This window comes from Saimiri boliviensis, chromosome 15 (genome assembly GCF_048565385.1).
Source record: "Saimiri boliviensis isolate mSaiBol1 chromosome 15, mSaiBol1.pri, whole genome shotgun sequence".
In the NCBI taxonomy this organism is placed as follows: Eukaryota; Metazoa; Chordata; class Mammalia; order Primates; family Cebidae; genus Saimiri; species Saimiri boliviensis.
Genome location: NC_133463.1, coordinates 39,620,274 through 39,641,542, shown reverse-complemented (window position 1 = coordinate 39,641,542; position 21,269 = coordinate 39,620,274). Strand labels below are relative to the sequence as shown.

The 21,269-nt window shown below is 39.2% G+C and overlaps 1 protein-coding gene and 1 pseudogene across 1 annotated transcript in view; both read right to left on the bottom strand.

Annotated features, from left to right (window-relative positions):
- CNGB3 (cyclic nucleotide gated channel subunit beta 3) overlaps positions 1-21,269 on the bottom strand; it is a 147,871-nt gene that overhangs the window by 5,039 nt on the left and 121,563 nt on the right. The window contains exon 15 of the mRNA XM_003940502.4: positions 16,308-16,426. Coding sequence (XP_003940551.1) covers positions 16,308-16,426 — 119 coding nt within the window. The remainder of the gene's footprint in view (positions 1-16,307; positions 16,427-21,269) is intronic.
- On the bottom strand, positions 6,728-7,557 carry LOC141581444 (inositol oxygenase pseudogene; annotated as a pseudogene).

The following is a 21,269-nucleotide window of genomic DNA, read 5'->3' as shown; positions in this document are numbered from 1 at the left end:
GGGTTTTAGCTCTGACAGGTTAAGAGCTTGGAAGTCATTTCTCCTGTCCTTACGACAAGAAAAAACCACGCAATAGAAAAATGAATGACTTTCCTTGGATGCATCAGAAAATTGAAGTCACAGGGCAAACTACCACCCCCAAATTTGGAGAGACAGGCGAATTCATGAAACTACAGCCACATCTGCTTACTGCAGCCGAAGGCCCTGGAGTCAAAACTGGTAAGAATGCTTAAATGCTAATTTTCATAAATTGCTGGAGGCTGAATGTGGACTAATCTGAGAGTGAGAAACTCTTGAGGGGCATGGTTATAAAGTCACTCACACTTCTGTGGGATTTACCACCAGAAAGTTCACCAGGTTCTTATGGTGAAGAGCCAAGGAAGATCTCCTCTTGGCTCTGGCAGGCATAGGGGAAGATTAATCATTGTAAAACATGCCCAGAGCATATTTGTTTTCGATACCACGGGCCTACTATTTAGAGAAAAATACTTTCCCAGAGCCTTGCGCCACCTGAGGGAAGAACATTTTTTCCCAGTATAGCCCCATTAAGCCTTCATGTATTATCTAAGAGAGATGGAAAGTGAAGAAACTCCTGTGAATGTCACAGCATTGGGACATACACAAAAACTGAAACTTAATCATAGAATTATAAATTGTTTCTCCTTCTCCGTACCTTACCTCCACATCAAGGCCCCTATATAATACTAAGGAACTACAGCTGAAACAGCGGCAAGCTGCAGACCCTCTCTAAGAAGTTACACTTAGGCTTTCCTAAGCTCAGCCAACAGGGGAGACAAAGACAGGGAACTAGGAGGAATCTGAAGCCTCTGGCACCAGCAGCTATAGCAAACGTTAAACACAGCCTAATTCCTAGCCAAATTAGCATAAAATGTCACACCAAAGGCCAATTTACCTCAGTCCATATTATTTATTACATAATTTTTAGCTTTAAACAACAAAAAAATTATAAGGAATGCTAAAAGGGAAGAAAAGGCAAGCATCAGAAATAGAATGAAATATGACACAGATACTGGCATTATTAGACAGGGAATATTTTAAAACTATGATTAACATGTAATCCCAGTACTTTGGGAGGCCGAGATGGGCGGATCACTTGAGCTCGGAGTTCAAGACCAGCCTGGGCAACATGTTCAAACTTCATCTCTACTAAAAATGCAAAAACTTAGCTAGGCGTGGTGGCACCCTGTGGTCCCAGTTACTTGTGAGGCAGAGGACGAGAATGGCTTGAGCTCAGGAGGTGGAGGTTGCAGTGAGCCAAAACTGCACCACTGCATTCCAGCCTGGGCAACAGAATGAGAACTGATCTCAAACAAAAACAAAAACAAAAGGGCCCAGAACTATTTTAAATGAATGTCAGATACCAAATCACAGATTCAGGGAGATGGAGAACATCAAGCAAGATAAATATCAAAAGACACACAAAAAATAAAAAACCCCAACTTCTGGGCATAAACTGCAGAAAACCAAAGACCTTGAAAGAATCCAGAGGCGGGAGGTACCTAAGATAAGAGAGAAACAAGGATAAGGGTTGTAGCAGATTTTTAAATTAGAATCCATGTAAGAAAGAGAGTAGAACACAGTATTTAAAGTGTTGCAAGGAAACACTACCAACTAGAATTCTATACTTAGTGAAATGACCCTTCAAAAGTAAGGGAGAAACAAAGTCTTTGTCAGAAAAACAAAAACAGAGGGAATGAATTGCCTGCGGCTTGCCCTGCAGAAAAAACGTTTTATGTTCTTCAGGGAGAAGGAAAATGATATAGACCAGAAACTCAGGTCTACATAAAGAAAGGAAGGACATTTAAAAAGGCATAAATGGAAGTAAAATATTTTATCTTTGTCATTCTTTTTTTTTTTTTTTGAGATGGAGTTTCGTTCGTGTCACCCATTCACTCTTGTGCAATCTCAGCTCTCTGCAAACTCTGCCTCCCAGGTTCAAGAGATTCTCCTGCCTCAGCTGCCTGAGTAGCTGGGATTGCAGGCATCCACCACCACACTGACTAATTTTTGTATTTTTAGTAGGGACAGGGTTTCACCATGTTGGCCAGGCTGGTCTCAAACTCCTGACTTCAGGTGATCTGCCCACCTGGACCTCCCGAAGTGCTAAGATTACAGGCATGAGCCACCATGCTTGGCAATTTTTCTTATTCTTAATTAGTCTAAAATATAACTGTTTAAATAATAAAGTGGTAATGTGTTTGGTGATTCTAGCCTATGGATAAGTGAAATGAATGACAGCAATGTCATAAGAATTTAAATGAGAGGGAAGAATTGAAAACATTCTGTTGTAAGGCACCAACCTGTGATGTGGCACAGTGTTATATGAAGGTAGGTTTAGATTAGTTTAAAATGCATATTGAAAACTTTAGAGTAACCATTAAACATTTAAAAAAATAAGTATAATTGTTATGCTAAGAGAGAAGGAGAAAATGAAATCATATAAAATGCTCAAAGCCAGAGAAGGAAGGAAAAGTGTGGGAAGAAACTACTGTAAGGCCACCCACGGCTTCAAACTCAGCCACTTATCTGCACCTAGCATTAATGACAGGGTCCAGGACTCTCCAGGCTACTTAAGAATGAAATTAGGCCCGGCAAGGTGACTCACATTTGTAATCCCAGTACTTTGGGAGGTTGAGGCAGGCAGATTGCTAGAGCCCCAGAGTTCGAGACCAGGCTGGACAACGTGGCAAAACCCTGTCTCTATAAAAAAATACAAAAATTAGCTGTGTGTTGTGGTGCACACCTGTAGTCCCAGCTACTTGGGAGGCTGAGGCAGAAGGATCCCTTGAGCCTAGGCGGTCGAGGCTGCAGCAAGCACCATGATCACACCAAGACACTCCAGACTGGGTGACAGAGGGAGATCTTGTCTCAAAAAAAAAAAAAAAAAAAAAAAAGGACTAGAATTCCGCCTCTAAGGCAGAAAGTATATATTTGGAATTTTTACATATGTGCTCAATGATTTCACAGTTCAATTTTTTTCTTTGTGGAAAAAACACTAGTCTTTTCCTAAGGTACTCCTAAGACAAGCTTCACCTTTGCCAGAGAAGACAAGAGAAATTAATTTTACCATCTATCTATGTATCTATGTATCATTCTATCTGTCTGCCATCTGTTGTCACAACCATATCTTCACTCATTCATCTACTCAGCTTTCTATCTACCTTCTTCCCTAACTTTCTATGAAATCGACGTTAATATTTGAAGGACAACGATTGGATGAGTCTATTTCATTCACATTCCTGTTGTCAGGGACACAGGGTAATCCAGTAGTTATGCATGGCTGGATGGCATTGGGGAGGTTAATTTAAACCTGAGAATATCTGTATATGATTGTTAGACTATGAGAACAGAACGGAAATAACATATTTAAATGTCAGGTTATTTTGAGATTTCTCAAGTTTTAATTAAACTTGCCTACAGGTTACACGTTTGGAGTGCTTGATGAGTTTTTGAACGGAAGAAATAGTCTGTCTGCCAGATGGATTTTGCCCAAACTCTTTCAGAAACATTTAAAATAGGATCTTTTTTTCATCTTGTCCACAAAATGCTTCTCCAGCATTCCACCCATGGAAAGTTTCACTCATTAAATAGCCTAAATATTCTCAGCCCCACATAGAGTTTCTGAAAGAGCCCATGCTGGAGGACAAATTGTTGAGGTTGCTATTATATTCCTTGGTAAAAATAGAGTCAGCAGAGCAATGGACCAGGAAACAAAGAAACGATTCTAATCCTAGAGCCACCTCTATTTGCTGTGACCTTAGACAATAACTCAAATACTTTTTTGATTTTCACTCTAATCATGTAAGTATTTATTAAGTGCCTACCAGGTATTCAGCACAGTGAAGTGGGGGAAAAAAGAGAATTATTAAAGCATGGTATGGTTTTGTGAAAAGAATACATGCTTTGGAACCAGATAAGTCTGCCGTCTATTGTGTTTCTGAACAGATTACTAACCTCTCCTGTAGGAAACAAGGCCATATTTAGTATCTACTATAGGTATCTGATTATCTTTAAGAACAATAGTACTAGTATGCCAAAGTTGGGTACTAGTGTGCCAAAATTTGTACTCGTGTGCCAAAGTTGGGTGAATGAACAAATGCAGGTGTGAGAATGTCATGGAGAAATTGTATATTTGGAGACTATGTAAGATAACTTGTATATGCAAAACTCAGTAAATGTGAGGAACAAGTATACACACACACACACACACATACATTTTCACATACATACATAATAGCATATATAACAAACATACATTTGTATGTATGTGTGTGTGTGTGTGTGTATATATATATATATGTTTGTGTGTGTATACATATATATATTCAGACAGAGCTAGAACATTCAGATAGTCCCTGGTCAGTCACCCATTCCAAGCTTTGTCCAGGACTGCCACATCATGTGGGATTACAAATTGCGTGTTACATGCACAAACTGTAATGTGATTGGAGCCCTCTGGAGTTGCACAGTATACAACCTGCATAGCTCTTTTTAGTAAAGTTACTGTATCCAGAAAGTACTCAGAAGGAAAAGTAGAATACAACAGAGCATGAATTGAATGTAGGAACAAAAGAAAAACAAGAATGGGGAAATAAAATGGAATTCATACAAAAATGAAAACTTTGGCACAATAGGGCTTCAAATTTAGGTGTAAGCATTTTGTGCCATAAAAATGGATCCATTGTTGATCTTAAAACAGGAAGAAATATCTCCTGAAGGGCTTAGTAAAGAGGCCATTCTGTAAAGTGGTAGAAAACTTCATATTCTTGCAATAGACACCACAATAAACTTGCTAGGAGCATTTGTAATAGAGCCCCCAATAAAGGCTGTGAATCACTTTCAAGTAAAGTTCAGTAAGAGTAATTTATGGATGGAAGGAAATAGGTCAGTACAATGCATCCCAGATACCCAGCTCTATGATCAATGGTGCCATTTAGAATATTCAGAGAAACAAATAATTTGTTTTAAACATTGTCTTTCTCAGCAGGGATTTGATAACTAGTTTTTTGGATGCATCCAAGATTGTACAGATGATTGTGCTTTGAAGGTCAATCATGCAAGGGAAGATAAAGAATTCACTGTATAAATTGAAAAGAGAAGGAAAAAGATTAATTAGGAGTATATAGAAATAGCATACTCTATAATGGGCTAGATACTCTGCCAACTTCTGGGGCTATAAAGATGATTAACACCTGTCCTCAAGCTGTTGATAATCTAGGCATGGGGTAAGTGTGTGTGCAGATAGTCAGATTAGCATATATTATTACTAATAAGAATATTATAATAGTAACATTAATAGATAACATTATTGAGTGCTTACTATGAGCCAGATATTTTTCAAAGTTATTTTTAATGTATTAATACATATAATAATTTTCACTCTTGTGAGATAGTCATGTATTAGTGTTTCTGCCTTTGATGGATGAAGAAATGATGTCTCAGTTGAGTAACTTGCCTGGAGATACATAGCTCATAAGTTGTGGTATGTGGCTGCAAACCTAGTCAGGCAGGCTTCTTAAGCAGATGCAATTTAGAATGATTAATGCTTTAATAATTGTAAGAAATGAGAATGCTTCCTAAAATAAGGTTCTAGTTTAAACACATTTTCTCATGTAGAATTATTTCCATATATATATATATATATATATATATATATATATATATATATAACTACGTGCTATCAATGGAAAGAACATCACATTCAAATGCTGAGTAAGGGATTAAAACTCCAAATATTTGTTCTCATTAAGCAAATTTCCAGCTGGGTTTTATTTGGGAAACATCAGGTTAGATAACCTGTGTAGACTTTTTCTGAGATATCCTTTTATCTTTGTCAACATTATTAGGAAACACTTTATTCCTTGACAACTTTGAAGCTTGACTAAAAATAAATTCTAGCAAAACTTTTGTGGCTGAGCAAATATCAGAGGATGTTCTAGGGCCACCTCTGCCTGGGCTTCTTGCTCTTTGCAGATACTTTGATATTCATAAAACTGCTGAATGACAAACACATGCTAGCCTAGATTTTTTTTTTCTGTAAAACATGTCTGCACACATAGATTTTTAACAAAATTAGAGAGTTTAGATATTACAAATATAAAATGCTTAGCCCCTTTTCCCCCTAGCCTGTCTTGATTTCAGAGTTGAATTAGCCTTAGAGAAGTGGATGAGCAATGAAGAATCTGGGTAAAACTTCTAAGGAAGGAAAGAAAAGAAAAAGGATAATGTGGACTCTATTCCATGCTCTGTTTATTTATCTTCCTTCAGTTGCCCAGAAGAGTACTTAACTATGGTACTTGGCTGGAAAATACTGTACAAATAAGACTATACTAATACACTAGCCTAACTGAATGTTTCTTTGGAGTGAAAACCAGATCACAATGTCAAATATTTGTACAAAATTTATAGTTTTAAAGGTTTTTTTCTTTTCTTTCTTTCTTTCTTTCTTTTTTTTTTTTTAAATAAATCCCTATATTTTCTTACGTAATGACCACATCACTTTGGTGAGGTAGATTTTTTTTTTCTCTCCCTCAAGGTCTTTGTTGCCACGAGGCACAAGTGGCCATGAGAGGTGGTGGCCATAAAGGGGTGAGTGAGGTTCCCCACTGAGGTGGGCCCTGATGGTGGCTGTCTGCCCAGGCCAGACCTTGCTAGGCACGCTGAGGGGCAGGCCTGGGGTCCAGCAGTGGTGGGGGTGGCAGGAGGGTCACCGGCTGAGGATGCCAGGGCAGTACTTGTCAAGGAGCCCCTGGTAGTAGGGCTGAAGCTTCTCCATGTCTGGCAGGCCAGGGCACTTGGTCAGATGGAATTCCGGCATGGCCAGGTCCTGCTTGCGACACCACTGCTGGTAGTCACTGCCCATGTGCCAGGGGCAGAAGGAGTGGAATTGGATTTTGTAGGAAGCCTCCAGTGGCAGTGAGAACTTGTTGAACACCACCACCTGATAGAAGTACTCATCATGGCCCTAGGACACGAGGAAACTGAAGATCCTGCAGTGGGGCTGGTACATGCCCAGTTCTGTGCTGTATCGAGGATCCTGGAAGTTGGGATTGTCCTGGAAAGTGGAGTCACAAAACCATGGAGGCCTGGGGATGGCATCCAATGGGAAAGGTGTCTCCAATGACTGCCCACTGGGGCTCCCTCAACAGGGCCAGGACCTTCCCTGGGTCAGAGAGGCCCAACAAGCTGGCACTAGTCCCTGCCTGGGTGGGCCTTCTGGATGCCCTCTGCCATCTGGAAGGCTTGGAAGGAGTGGAGGAAGTCTACATCAGGGTCCAGTTCATCCATCAGCCCAAGCAGCAGGCCCACGGCCACCATGACCGTCATTTTCTTGTAGGAAAAGTCCCCAAACCAGGCATGCTTGCTCCTGATGAAATCCACCATCTGGTGCACGTGCCTGACCTTGTAGGTGGTAAAGACATGGTCCAGGAGGGGACCCGACACATAGTTCCAGAAGCCAGCCTTGTTTCTGGCAGTGTATTGGTCCACTTCGGGTCAGTAGACCAGGAAAGGGTCTGGGTCCACTGTCACCTTCATCCTGAAAGGAATCCAAATCACAGCGGGGCGAGTGTGTCCCTGGCCGAGACCCCTGCTGAGAGATGTCTGCAGGCCCAGCATCCTGCTTGCCCCTGGCTTTAAATAGCTTTGATGGTGAGGGAGGATCTTAACCTTAAATACTTACAGACATGGGAACCGAGGTGCAGAATCAGTTAAGTGAATTGTTCAAGAACAAATGCTTAAGTATTTCACAATGAAATTAAAATCTAAGACAAGACCTGACTTCAAGTTAAGGAGTCTTTTTTTTTTTTTTTTTTGAGATGAAGTTTCACTCTTGTTGCCCAGGCTGGAGTGCAATGGCGCGATCTCAGCTCACTGCAACCTCCACCTCCCGGGTTCAAGCAATTCTCCTGCCTCAGCTTCCCGAGTTGCTGGGATTACAGGCATGTGCCACTATGCCTGGCCAATTTTTTTGTATTTTTAGTAGAGATGGGTTTTCACCATGTTCGACAGGCTGGTTTCAAACTCCTGACCTCAGGTTATCCACCCACCTTGGCCTCCCAAAGTGCTGGGAGGGGGGTCGTTTCTTTAACCATAACTCTAGTGATGCCAGTGAAGTTATTGCTACTGTTTTAATGATACAAATTTGCCCATGGACATTAGGAAAAATAAGGGAGGAAGCCAGACAGGCTGATGTGATAAGATATGTCCAGGTATGACTCTCAGAATCTTTACTTCCTCTCTGCTGTTCCAAATCTTGGCAAAAAGCCTTGATTTAGCACTGGATAAAGTTACTTTAGGAGGAGTCCTGAGGATATTTGAAAGAATATTTAAGCAATGACACTGATTGTGTATTTGTTTAGTGGGATATTGTGGGACTTAGATGAGGTATGCTTTTTAAGCTAAGCAAAAAAAATGCTATACAAAGGGATCATATTCAAAAGGATGTAGTGGAAATAAATACACGTATTCTTAACACAGGTAGTGCTCGCAGCTTTGAGACAGAAAAAAATGAAAATGAAGTTTTCTCTTTCAATATTAATCAATTCTTGTCTCTGCTTATACTTTCAATCTCCTATTGCATCTATTATTTCTGCCTTTTAGGAAAGGGAGAAAAAAGGAATAACTGAGTTATTCTGATGAAGAATAAGAATATGGAATTAAAATAGTCCAAAGACCTAAGAGTCTCCTCTGGTACCCTGATTAAATTAAAAAAAGGAGTATTCAGAAGGACTAGACAATAATGGTTTAAAGGTTAAACAGACTTTTTTTTTCTTCACCTTTCCTCTTTTTATTTTTTATTTTTTTAAATTTTACTTTAGGTATATAGTATATCCAGCATTTCTCCCTATGTTATTCCTCCCCACCGTCCACTCCCTCTCCACCCCATGCTGTCCCTCCCCTACCCCCCCAACTGCCCCCAGTGTGTGATGCTCCTCTCCCTGAGTCCACATGTCTCTCATTGTTCAACACCCACCTATGAGTGAGAACATGCAGCATTTGGTTTTCTGTTCTTGTGTCAGTTTGCTGAAAATGATGGCTTCCAGATTCATTCAAGTCCCTACAAAGGACACAAATTCATCATTTTTTATGGCTGCATAGTATTCCATGGTGTATATGTGCCACATTTTCTTTGTCCGGTCTACCATTCATGGGCGTTTGGGTTGGTTCCAAGTCTTTGCTATTGTACACAGGGCTGCAGTGAACATACATGTGCATGTGTCTTTATAGTAGAATGATTTATAGTTCTTTGGGTATATACCCAGTAATGGGATTGCTGGGTCAAATGGAATTTCTATTTCTAGATCCCTGAGAAATCACCACACTGTCTTCCACAATGGTTGAACTAACTTACACTCCCACCAACTAGGTAGGAGTGTTCCTATTTCTCCACATCCTCTCCAGCATCTGTTGTCTCCAGATATTTTAATGATCGCCATTCTAACTGGCATGTAGTGGTATCTCAATGTGGTTTTGATTTGCATTTCTCTAATGACCAGTGATGATGAGCATTTTTTCATATGTTTGTTGGCCTCATATGTGTCTTCTTTTGAAAAGTGTCTGTTCATATCCTTTGCCCACTTTTAAATGGGGTTGTTGGTTTATTTCTTGTATGTCTGTTTTAGTTCTTTGCTAGATTCTGGATATTAGCCCTTTGTCAGATGGGTAGATTGCAAAAATTTTTTTCCATTCTGTTGGTTGTCAGTTCACTCTAGTGATGGGTTCTTTTTCTGTGCAGAAGCTCTGAATTTTAATTAGATCCCATTTGTCTATCTTGGCTTTTGTAAACAAAGTTTTAATATGATTTGCCAAAATATTTGGCCATTTCACCTTGATATAAAGTAATACCAAAAAGAAATTCTCAGATGAGTGATTTGACTAATGTAATAGGTGAAAAGATATAATTTAAATGTTTTTAATGAAAACAAGATATCTAAAACATATGAGAATATATCAGTGCCTGAATTCTACTTAATAACTTGTTATATATGATGAAAAAAGGATGGTGAACAACAAAAGAAATTCAGAAAGTAAATGATCACATTTATGAAAATAAATAGACCCATAGGATATTAATTCATTTAGCAAATATTTATGGAGGAACTATTATTTCCAGGCACTATTTAGAGAACTGCAAATTAAAACAACCTATTAAAATGCAAAAACAATGAGAATAATAAAGTAATATTAGTAATACTAAAAAAAATTGCTATACCTTGTGATTTGTAGTGTAAATTGGTTCAGTTTTTTTTTTCTGAAAAATAATCTGCCCATATATTACAAGAGTTACAGAAATGCTTCCTTTTGGTCTTTTTATTCTGATTTTTGGGAATTAAATCTCAAATAAATAACTTAAAAGAAAAACAAAGTAGTTTCCAAAGATAAATATAGCTGTGTTATTCTTAAAATGAAAACTGACAAAAGGGCACAAGGCTGAATATGCATATTCATGACAAAAATGAATGTGCATTTGTTTATTAACAAAGAAAGATAATTACATTCACTTATTTATTCAATGACTATTTATTAGGCAATTATGGGCCAGTCACTGCCCTAAGGGCTGGGGATGAAGTATAGAACAAGCCACACATGGTGTCTACCAGGACCCCTGGGAGCCTGTGTAGAGTGTCTTCATGCAAACTATACAAATGTGGCCTTTCTGAGCATGTGCAATCCTGCGTTTGGCTAGAAGAATGCCTCCTTTCACAAAACGAAAGGTAACTGTGCAGGAGAGGGAATACAACAGCCAGGGTTCAAGGCTCAGAAGTGGAATGTGGACTGGGTTCCTGTTCTCCCAGTCCCTCATTGGACATCCTGGTGCAGAGAACAGTTGGCACATCCATAGATGGTAGTTCTGGTGCTTTCAATTTAAAGAGGAAGAAAAACATTGAAGAAATAAATGCACTAATGCATGTATAGTTACAAAGATAAGTGCTCCAAAAGAAAGGAACATCGTTGGATAAAAGTGTGCAGCAAGTAGACCTGGAGCCCCCTATAGTGGGAAATCCAAGAAAGCCTGAAAGAAGCTGAGATCTTGGTAAAAGGGTGGGGAAAGCATCCAGGCAGAGGTAACAGAATGTGCAAAAAACTCTCTGTGACTGGATAGAGTGTGGTGCATTCAAGCAATGGGTATCTGGATTAAAAAGAGCAAGGACTGCTGGGTGCAGTGGCTCATACCTGGAATCCTAGCACTTTGGGAGGCTGAGGTGGGTGGATCGCCTGGGTTCAAGACTAGCCTCGCTAACATGGTGAAATCCCGTCTCTACAAAAATACAACAATTAGTCAGGCATGACTGCAGGTGCCTGTAATCCCAGCTACGCAGTAGGCTGAGGGGGGAGAATCGCTTGAACCTGGGAAGTGGAGGTTGCAGTGAGCCAAGATGGCGCCACTGAACTCCAGCCCGGGTGTCAGAATGAGACTCCATCTCAAATAAATAAATTAAATTAAATAAAGAGAGCAAGGAGGGTCAGGTGCAACCAGAAGAGAGGTAGGCAGGGGCTAGACTCTACAGGATCTCATAGGTCAGGAAAATAATTTTGTTCTTATTCCTAAAAATGTCATGAAAGCATTAAATGGTTTTAAGTGGGAGGGCGGTGATATGATCAGATCTGTGTTTCCAAAAGGTCCCTCTGGCTGGAGAGTGGAGACTGATTGTGGAGAATATGGTTATTGGATTGAGTGACTGGGAGTAAGCCACTATAGTTGCCCAATGAGAGATGGTTGAACCAAAGTAGAGGCAGTGGGGAATGTAAGATACAAATGATTTGAGACATCCTTAGATGGTAAGATTGACAGGTCTTGGAGGTAGAGTGGCTGTGTAGGGTGAAATAGAGTGTCGAACATGTTTTTGTTTATCCCCAGTAAAAATTTAAAAGTGAACGATTTAAATAATTTTGTATTCTATTAGTTTCCTAGGGCTGCTATAACAAATTATCACAAAACAAGTGACCTACAACTATAAAAATGTATTATCTCACAGTTTTGGAGGCCAGAAGTCCAAAATCAAAATATCAGCAGGGCTGTGTTTTCCTCTAAAGACTCTAGTGAAAAATCTTTTCTTGCTTCTTCCAGCTTCTGGGGCTGCCAGGCATTTCTTAGCTATGGCTGCATTACGCCAGTTCCTGCCTTCAGTCTTCACATGGCTTTCTCCTCTTAGGTCTTTTATAGGGACACATAAAAAGTGTCCTTAGAAAAAAGAACACTCTTTGTCATTGGACTTGGGGCTCTTCAAGATAATCCAGGATGATCTCATCTTGAGATCCTTCATTTAATTACATCTGCAAAGACTCCCCCCCCCCCCGCCTTTTTTTCAGTTAGGTCACATACACAAGTTCCTAGGGTTAGGGTGTGGACTTATCTTTGAGGGAGACACCATTCAATGCACCACAGGCATCATGTCAATTATCCTTTACATGCCCCACAGTAGGGGCTTCTAGGACTGTGCTGTGTGCACACATCATTTGAAAACCACAGAAGGTTCAGCTTTAGGTTCCCAAATAACCTCTAGTAACTGCCAGATCCAAAGGATGCACTGGTCCTTGCGAAGATTTTGTTCCCCATATCATCTTGTACACACTGTCTTCCTGGGACACAATCCATACATTTAATCCAGACATCCCCAAACTACGGCCCGCGGGCCGCATGCGGCCTCCTGAGGCCATTTATCCGGCCCCCTGCCACACTTCAGGAAGGGGCACCTCTTTCATTGGTGGTCAGTGAGAGGAGCACAGTATGTGGCAGCCCTCCAGCAGTCTGAGGGACAGTGAACTGGCCCCCTGTGTAAAAAGTTTGAGGACACCTGATTTAATTACTAGGTATTGAAGTCTCTTGTAAGGCCCTTGAGGATGGTGATTGTTTCTTGTTCTCCTTTGTACCCGCATGACTGGCACTGTACCTGGCAAAGAAGGAATACATGGCCTTTCCTTTCACACTATGCTGTAAGGGAATGCAATATAATTTTCTTTTGTTTCTATCAAATCACAATTAAGAACTTAATTAATTTAAAATTGCTGATGAACTGCTGCAAATTATTTCTGGAGGCATGATGTAAGTAAAAATCACCACTTAGTATATAGTGTTTATGTAGCTGCTGATGATATGAAAATGGATGAATTCTTATATTTTAATAGCTCAGTTTTTGGAGAGATCTTTCTGAACAAATCAATTATAAATCAGTAGTAATTACTGTCGTAAAGGCATAAATAAAATGCTATGGAAGCATAGAATAAAGGCCAACTAGTTGTTTTAGGGGTAAAAGATGGCTTCAAAAAGATGGCATTTGAAGGATAAATGAAAATTTTCCAGGGGGAGGATATTCCAAAGAGAGATGAAACCAATAGAAAATCCTATTGAAATCATAATGGCAACACAAGAATAAAAATTCAGATGTGTTTTAAGAAAAATGACATTTCAACACATGCAGAATGCAGACAGGAAGTGGTTAAATACATTCAGTGAATAAGACCTGGGACTAAATGTACGTGTGAGGAAAATGATGGAGTCGGAACCACCACAAGGCCACCCTTCAGCAGACCCTGGGTCTCTCTTTTAGACATGGGGCATCTGCTCTCTTCACATGTTAATTGGAAATGTGGTCTGGGTTTTCTCTGTGACAGGCTGTAAATCTATATTTCAGTCAGGGTTTTGCGCTTTTGGATTAACATATAATGTCCTTGAAAGCCCTTAATTTTTTTCTTTATTTTTTTCCTGAGGAAAAAGAACTCTTTTTTAAAGGCTACATGATAGTGCTGGATTTAGCTCATTTTAACAAAGGTCACAGCATTTTTGAGTAGTAAACACTATTACTAGATATTTCCAGTATCTAGATGTTTGGCAGGCATGCCTCCAGCTCTGGAATAAATGACTGGAGCTTCAGGGGCGTGTGACAGCTGTGGGCCTGTGAAGCCTGTGGGTATCTGGAAAGAGGCAGATGCATCCTGTTTCCCCATAACCATAGCCAAAAAGAGAATCAAGGCAAAAAGCTCCCTTTTCTTTGAATCAACCAAACTGAGCAAGTTTAAAGCTTGTCTGTTCTACTGGTTTCAATTTGTCCTTAGAAACCAGATGGGTAATAGGAGATTTATTTGAGAAACTGATGTCAGGAATCTAGGATTACTTTCAATTGCAACTCAGCAATACCTGGATTCAATTCCTAGGGTATTTCCTCCTGTGATGATAATATCAGCAATTAACATACTTGTATTTATAAAGCTTATTCTTCAGGGAGTACTCAACCCTTGGGAAAGGTCAGCTAATTAATTTCTGCAGTGTTTCAGATTAAACTATTGCATGTTTTATGACCTTGAAGATTACAGTGATTATTAAGTCACAAAATATTAAATCACTTTTGCAAGGACTGCCAGGAAGGAAATGATAGAAAACAGGCAAAGAGCTCAGTTCTTGTACATTCTGAGAAGTGTTTCCACCACTGCCCAAGAGCAAGATTCTCAGAGGATCACCTTAACAACAATCAGTTGTTAAACGAGGAGAAAAATTAAAAAGAGAAGCCACTTTACCAACAGAGAAGTAACATGCCTCAACATTCCAAAGAAACCCTAAGGATGCATATGCAATTATCCATATTTCTGGAACACAAAGATAACTGCTTAGCTGCTATGAAATTAGAGGTTGGAAATTTCTTCTGTGATGGGGAATAAAGATCACTGGAGCCCGATCCATGGAGACCCAGGTTTGAATGTTGTTCCTCTAATTCATTAGCTATGGTGTCCTGGGCAAGATACAATACTTAGCATCTTGGGATAGCAATTTTCTTGGTTATGAAATGAATATATGAATAACTGCCTGACAGGGTACTCTTCTATTTATCGTAAGAGCTGGTATCCCAGTGCCAGACACCACTATCTTTCACTCAAACCATCACAGTTGACTTCCAATTGGTCTCTATTCATTCTTGCTGCTCCACTGTGTCTTTCCCACATAGCTGTTGAAGTTGTCTTTTAAAATAATAATTCAGAGTGTGTCATTCTTTTGCCTAAAACCCTCTACTGGCATTCATTCATATTTAGAAAAAGACAAATTCCTACCGTGGCCCGAAAGACCATGTGTTATCTGGGCCTTGCTCACCTGTTTGGCCTTCTCTCCTCAGTGTTCTCATTCACTGAACTCCAGCCACACTGACCTTTCTGCCCCTTGACCAGACAAACTTGCTTTACCTCTAGACCTTCGCCTAATCAGAGAGGCTCTTCCCCAATTCTGAATGGCTGATCCCTTACTCTTTCAAATCTCAGGTCAAATATTCTCTGTCCAGAGAGGTCATTCCTGACCACTGCATCTAAGTAGGGTCCTGTTACTTTCTAACCCGTTTTTCCCTCATGGTAGTTATTACAATGTGAATTCACTTTGTCTAGTTAATTAACTCTTTATTATCAGTTTTCCCCGACTAGACTTGTAAGCTCTGTGAGGGGCTATATCTTGTCTACTATTTTTATATAGTTTATTCCCAGAGTGAAGAGCAATACCTAGCGGCTCTCAATGAATACATTTTGGTTGAATAATGAATAAATGTAAATGTGATAATGCACACAGAAGTGTTTAGCCCACAAAATGCTTAAATTTGCAGTCTATAGTTTTACTCTTGGGGATTTCCTCATTCTAGGATAAACTTTTCCTGGCCAATAGGAAATAACGGTAAAAATAGTTAATATTTATCGAGCTCTTAATAGATCCTGGGAAGTGTTCTAAGTGGTTTTGATGAATTAACTCATTCACAAACCCTTTAAGATACATTCTATTATTATCCTAATTATTACGGTGAGGAAACTGAGAAACAGAGGGGACAAGTAACAGAGGAAAAAAGCTAGTCGTGTTGAAACTGGAGTTCAGACTCAGGAAACTTGGTCCCACAGCTATGATCACATCACTAGCCTACTCAAGACCCCCTTGTTAGCAAGGCATTCAAGTCTTCCAGCAATCTGGTAATAGTCAACCCTTCAAACCTCTTCTCTTATTAATTCATTCAATTGCACATCCATTCAACATATACCGGGAACCTGCTTTATGCCAGGCACTGCTCTAGGTCCTGGACTAAAGCGCTAAATGACCCAGTTCTTTTCCTCAGGTCTTTTTGGTGAAGGGATGAACAGAAGTATGAAAATCCTTATTTTACCAATGCTCTCAGCACAGTCAAACCTTTAATACATCTGAGCAGGAACTTTACCTATATTACTTTTCTTTCTAATATAGGTAATATATTACCTATATTACTTTCTAAGACTTTCTTTTATGACAAATGATGGACTTCAATATTTATGAAGTGTCTTCCAGATACCTGATTTCTCCAAACACTGACCCAGCCTTCAGAGTAACCAGAACTTTAGTACCATCAGGGCCTCCAAGGACTTGGACTTCTCCATGCTTGATGATATACATCTCCTTGCCAATTTCACCCTACATGTCAAATATAAAGAGGAAATTATAGTTACTTTATTCTTGACAATTATGCTATAAATTAAGAAATACAAACTCTTTTAGAAGAGTAAATATAAATGAAGGAAGCCAAGAACATTAATGTAAAAGTAATTATCTTAAGACCTGAAGTATTTACTGACATTGGTTGGACATATCATGTGAAAGGAAATGATTAGGAAGATGGTACTTATCAACGTTTCAGTACTGTTTGCCTGCCCTGGATACATGAAGACATTTTGCTTTAGGAAGGACCCTGGGTAGCGGAAGTAATTGGTTTTAAGCATTGTCGAGCCTGGCTTTGATTGGGAGAAGTTGCTTGGTCTAGCCAAAAAGCATAGACTACAGCCTTTCAAAGGTCAGTTCTACTCTTCTACCCATGGCATTGAGGTCTAACTTGGGGAACTGGGGCATAGGAAATCTTTGAGCTATTATTAGTATCCCACATTGAGATAAAGTGTTAATGCAGCAGGTTGTTTTACTCAGTTCTTGCCTATCTTTGGGGACTCTTGGGACCAGGGCAAGGATCTTTGTTCTAACCCTAAGAATTAAACTCCTGGAATGTTCACATTGCCACTGGTTAATGGTGTTATTCTATATCCCTGAGCTAGTGTAGCAGGATGTACCAGGCTGTCAACACTATTTAATATAAACACAAAGGTTTATGATTTGTACCTCGTACATAGTTTGGTGTTCAAATCATGTCTGGTCATGCAACTATATGCCACATTTAAGGACACTTGACCCAAGTCTATCACGGAGCTTCCCTGGTGGAGATGTTTTGCTCATGTTTCTATCATCCACTGGAGAGAAAAATGCATCCATGTGACCCTCATAGAAATAGGACCTAGTAAGCCTGTGTCTGATTTCTCTAGTCTTTGCTTGTGTATATCTTTTTCTTGCTATTCTTGCATTTTATCCTTTGCGGTAATAAATCTGAAGCCATAAATATAACTTTATGTTGAATTGTATGAGTTCTTACAAGTAAATCACCAAACTAGTGGGTGGTTATGAGGCCCTTGGAACATAGCTTCTCACTCTAACTTCCAAAATGAATAAATGTCTTACAAGAGATCTAAATGGCACTTAGGTCAAGAAAAGTTGTTAAACTCTATACAGGCCAGATTGCATAACACGAGGCAAACTATTTGGATAGTAGTACTTATATGTCTGAATGAGTTGTGCCTTTATTACCTTGAGCTATTAAAAAAACAGAAGTAATATAATAAATTAACTTACTTGGCTTAGGAGGGGACTGGGTAATTTGAGTTAATCAAATATTCTCATTAACCATACTTTGAAAGAATTATAATACAATAAAATCAACTCAAGATTAAAAGATTTTTTTTTTTTTTTTTTTTTGAGATGGAGTTTCGCTCTTGTTACCCAGGCTGGAGTGCAATGGCGCGATCTCGGCTCACTGCAACCTCCGCCTCCCGGGTTCAGGTGATTCTCCTGCCTCAGTCTCCTGAGTAGCTGGGATTACAGGCACGCACAACCATGCTCAGCTAATTTTTTGTATTTTTAGTAGAGACAGGGTTTCACCATGTTGACCAGGATGGTCTTGATCTCTTGACCTTGTGATCCACCTGCCTCGGCCTCCCAAAGTGCTGGGATTACAGGCTTGAGCCACCACGCCCGGCCCAAAAGATTTTTTAAAATTTTTATTTTTAAAAATATTTAGCCTGTATCATGCTTTGGAGAAAAAAAATATTGATTGTAGTTTACTCCCTTAGATGGCTGAGAAAATGTCTACTTTGTTCCAGTGCTGAACACAGGTTTGACATATAGAAGACAATCATTTAGGAATGAGGAAAATATAACTTAAGTATTCTCTGGGAGATTTTAAAATTCTTCAATACCTAGGTTTATTTTCCTGAACATCAACTATTATTGCTTTATAATTGCCAGGTTGTGTTTAAAGTTATCAGACTCCACCTTTTAGTTAATATTCAGGAAGTTGAAATTCTCATTTTATCTCCCCATTACTCTTATAAGGAAGGTAGAGTAAGTACTATTACTTCCTTTTTACAGAAATTAAAACAAAGCACAGATTGGCTTAGCCAATTAGATAAAGTTGTATGACCCAGTAATTAGAAGCAAAGGAAGCCTAGAACCCACATCTCCTAACTGAGCAAAGCAGGAAATATGTTTACATTTTGCATTATGCAAAATACTTTTTTTATTTAAGTTTTTTTTTTTTTTTTTTTTTTTTTTTGTGAGACAGAGTCATGCTCTGTTGCCCAGGCTAGGTGATATGGCATGATCTTGGCTCACTGCAATCTCTGCCTCCTGGGCTCAAGTGATCTTCCCACTCCAGTCTCCTTAGCAGCTGGGACCACAGGCATAAGTCACCATGCCTGGCTAATTTTAGTTTTTTTGTTTTGGAGAGACAGAGTTTTGTCATGTTGTCCATGCTTGTCTCAAACTCCTGACTCATGTGATCCTGTTGCCTTGGCCTCCCAAAGTATTAGAATTATAGGTTTGAGCCACTGCATCTGGCCTGTGCAAAATATTAAGAATATATTTATACTCAAAAACAGATCAAAGTAGAAATTCCAATATAGATGAATCTTATTATAGTTATTTACATACTATCAATGCTAATAACAATATCTTGTCTTTGCATATTACTTTAAATATTGTTACATTATCTGACATTTACATAGCTCCTTAATTCCTATATTTGTTCTAGCAGAACATGCTACTTTATAGCTGCAAAGCATTTCATAGATAGTAATTCATCTAATTCTTGCAAAAATCCCAGTGAAGTCAAGCAGGAAAGCTATCATTACTCTTATTTAAAAATTAGTAGTAGAAGCTTAAAAAATTAACTGTCTTGAGGAAACTTATCAGGCCCACAGGTGACAGCACTAGAGCTAGCAGCGCCTATGTCATCTGACTCTATATAACACATGAAGACAGACCATATTTAACTGTGACTCCAGTATCAGTACTGATCTCTTAAAAACCAATAAAATAGCCATGAATGATTTTAAAAATAAGGCAAGATGTCTGAAAATTAGTTTTCCAAGAGATACTTTAGGAAGTAATGAGGAAGACAGGATCATATTCCTTATTCTTTGCATGAAGTAATTCTCAAGGAACGGGAATGATTTTTCAAAGGCAGTTATTACAACTGACTGGAGGTAGAAGTACAAAGTGGGTACTTAAACATAGTTCGGCTCTTTTAATTATTTTTTAATGATCATTTCAATAATTTTCCAAGGAGATCTGGCATAATCAACGAACCAAAACTTCCACTATTTCTTACATATTTCTAGCCTCATTTAAGCCTTTACTGCAAGTTTAATTAGCATTCAAATGAAGTAGACATTCCACAGAGAATAAGGGCTGACAGCATGTGCAAAATAAGATTGAACCAAGCCCTGGTTGTTAGTGTGTGGACTAATTTGGAGAAAGTATGAAAATGCAAGAGCTTCATGTAGACTGAGGTAACCCCTGGAGATAGTGCACTTCAAAATTTCAGGGTTCCTGTGTAGGAAGCTATTTCTGAGACTCATGGGGACTTTATGACACTCAAGCACACCCCATCAGAAAAGAGCAGTGCTACTCAAAGTGTGGTTCCTGGATCAGCACCATCATCATCACTAAGTGCTTGTTTAGAGGTGCAAATTCTCAGTTCACTGAGAATTCTCACTGCAGAAATACGAATCAAAATTTTTGGGTGCTTTAACATAGGTGATTCTTACTCTACCATACAGCATCTGGAGAAAACTCCCACTCTTTGAACCAGCCCAAGGTACCAGTCAGTCAATTTCTAAACCATCCTGGGGATGAGATAGGTCAGCAAACTTGGCCCCAAATGCTGTCATCTCTTAAATGATATAAATAACCTCAAATTGAACATATTTTTTTTCCTTCCCCTTGCTTTCAATATTTTGTGAAAATGATAAGCAAAACAAAGCTGAATTCATCTGTCTGAAGTCCTGTCAAGCTACAGACTTTCTTTTCTGTCAGTATCTACTTTCATGTAAATTCCCCTCCTAAAGAAATGTGACTTGTCATTCTAGTGTCTCCTCGTTTCTTCTCTCCCACCTACTTATTTCTTTTCTTGCCTCATTTGTCTCCACTGTTTTTGTTATTGAGTGATGGGTGTGACGTGAAGAAGAAATTAGAAATAGGCTGCATCTGCTCTGCATTTCATACTTTGTTAAGCAAATTTGCACTGCTTAGGGGCACAGGTGCTAAAGTTCATGTGAATTATTACAATTTTCAATCTCATCTGCTACTCACACCAAATGAAAGGACATTTTTGGCACATTAAAGTCATGTCATTCCAGTGTGCCACTGCCCCCAAGGAGTCCTTAGAGTGCACTGTGATTTGTATTTCCCATTTTGATAAAATTGATTTCATATCACCAATCTGCCTTCTTTTAACTTGGACTAATTTGTGTGGGATTGTACATTCTCGGTTCCCATTTTATCATAATCTCTCTTCCATTTTCCCCCTTCATCTCTGAAAGCTCCTACTTAGTTGCCCTCTCTAACTCTTCTTATTGACCTCTTCCACAAACACCGCAGCTCTTCAAAGTTAGAACCAAGTCCCTCTTCTCTGACCTTTCCTTGAGCTTCTCTTGAATTCATCTTCCTTCACGTTTCAGTTCCCAGGAACCCCCAGTTCCATCCTTTCTCATTAGACTGATTTTCCTTGTGTAGTTGACATCTCCATCTGATGCCTTGAAGTGCCTCATACTCCATTTGACCTTGTCTTTCACCACAGTCTCCATCACTCACTTCCTTCTGTTCCTTGGATATGCCAAGCTCCATCTTGCCTCTTGGCTTATGGCTCCAAGTCTTCATA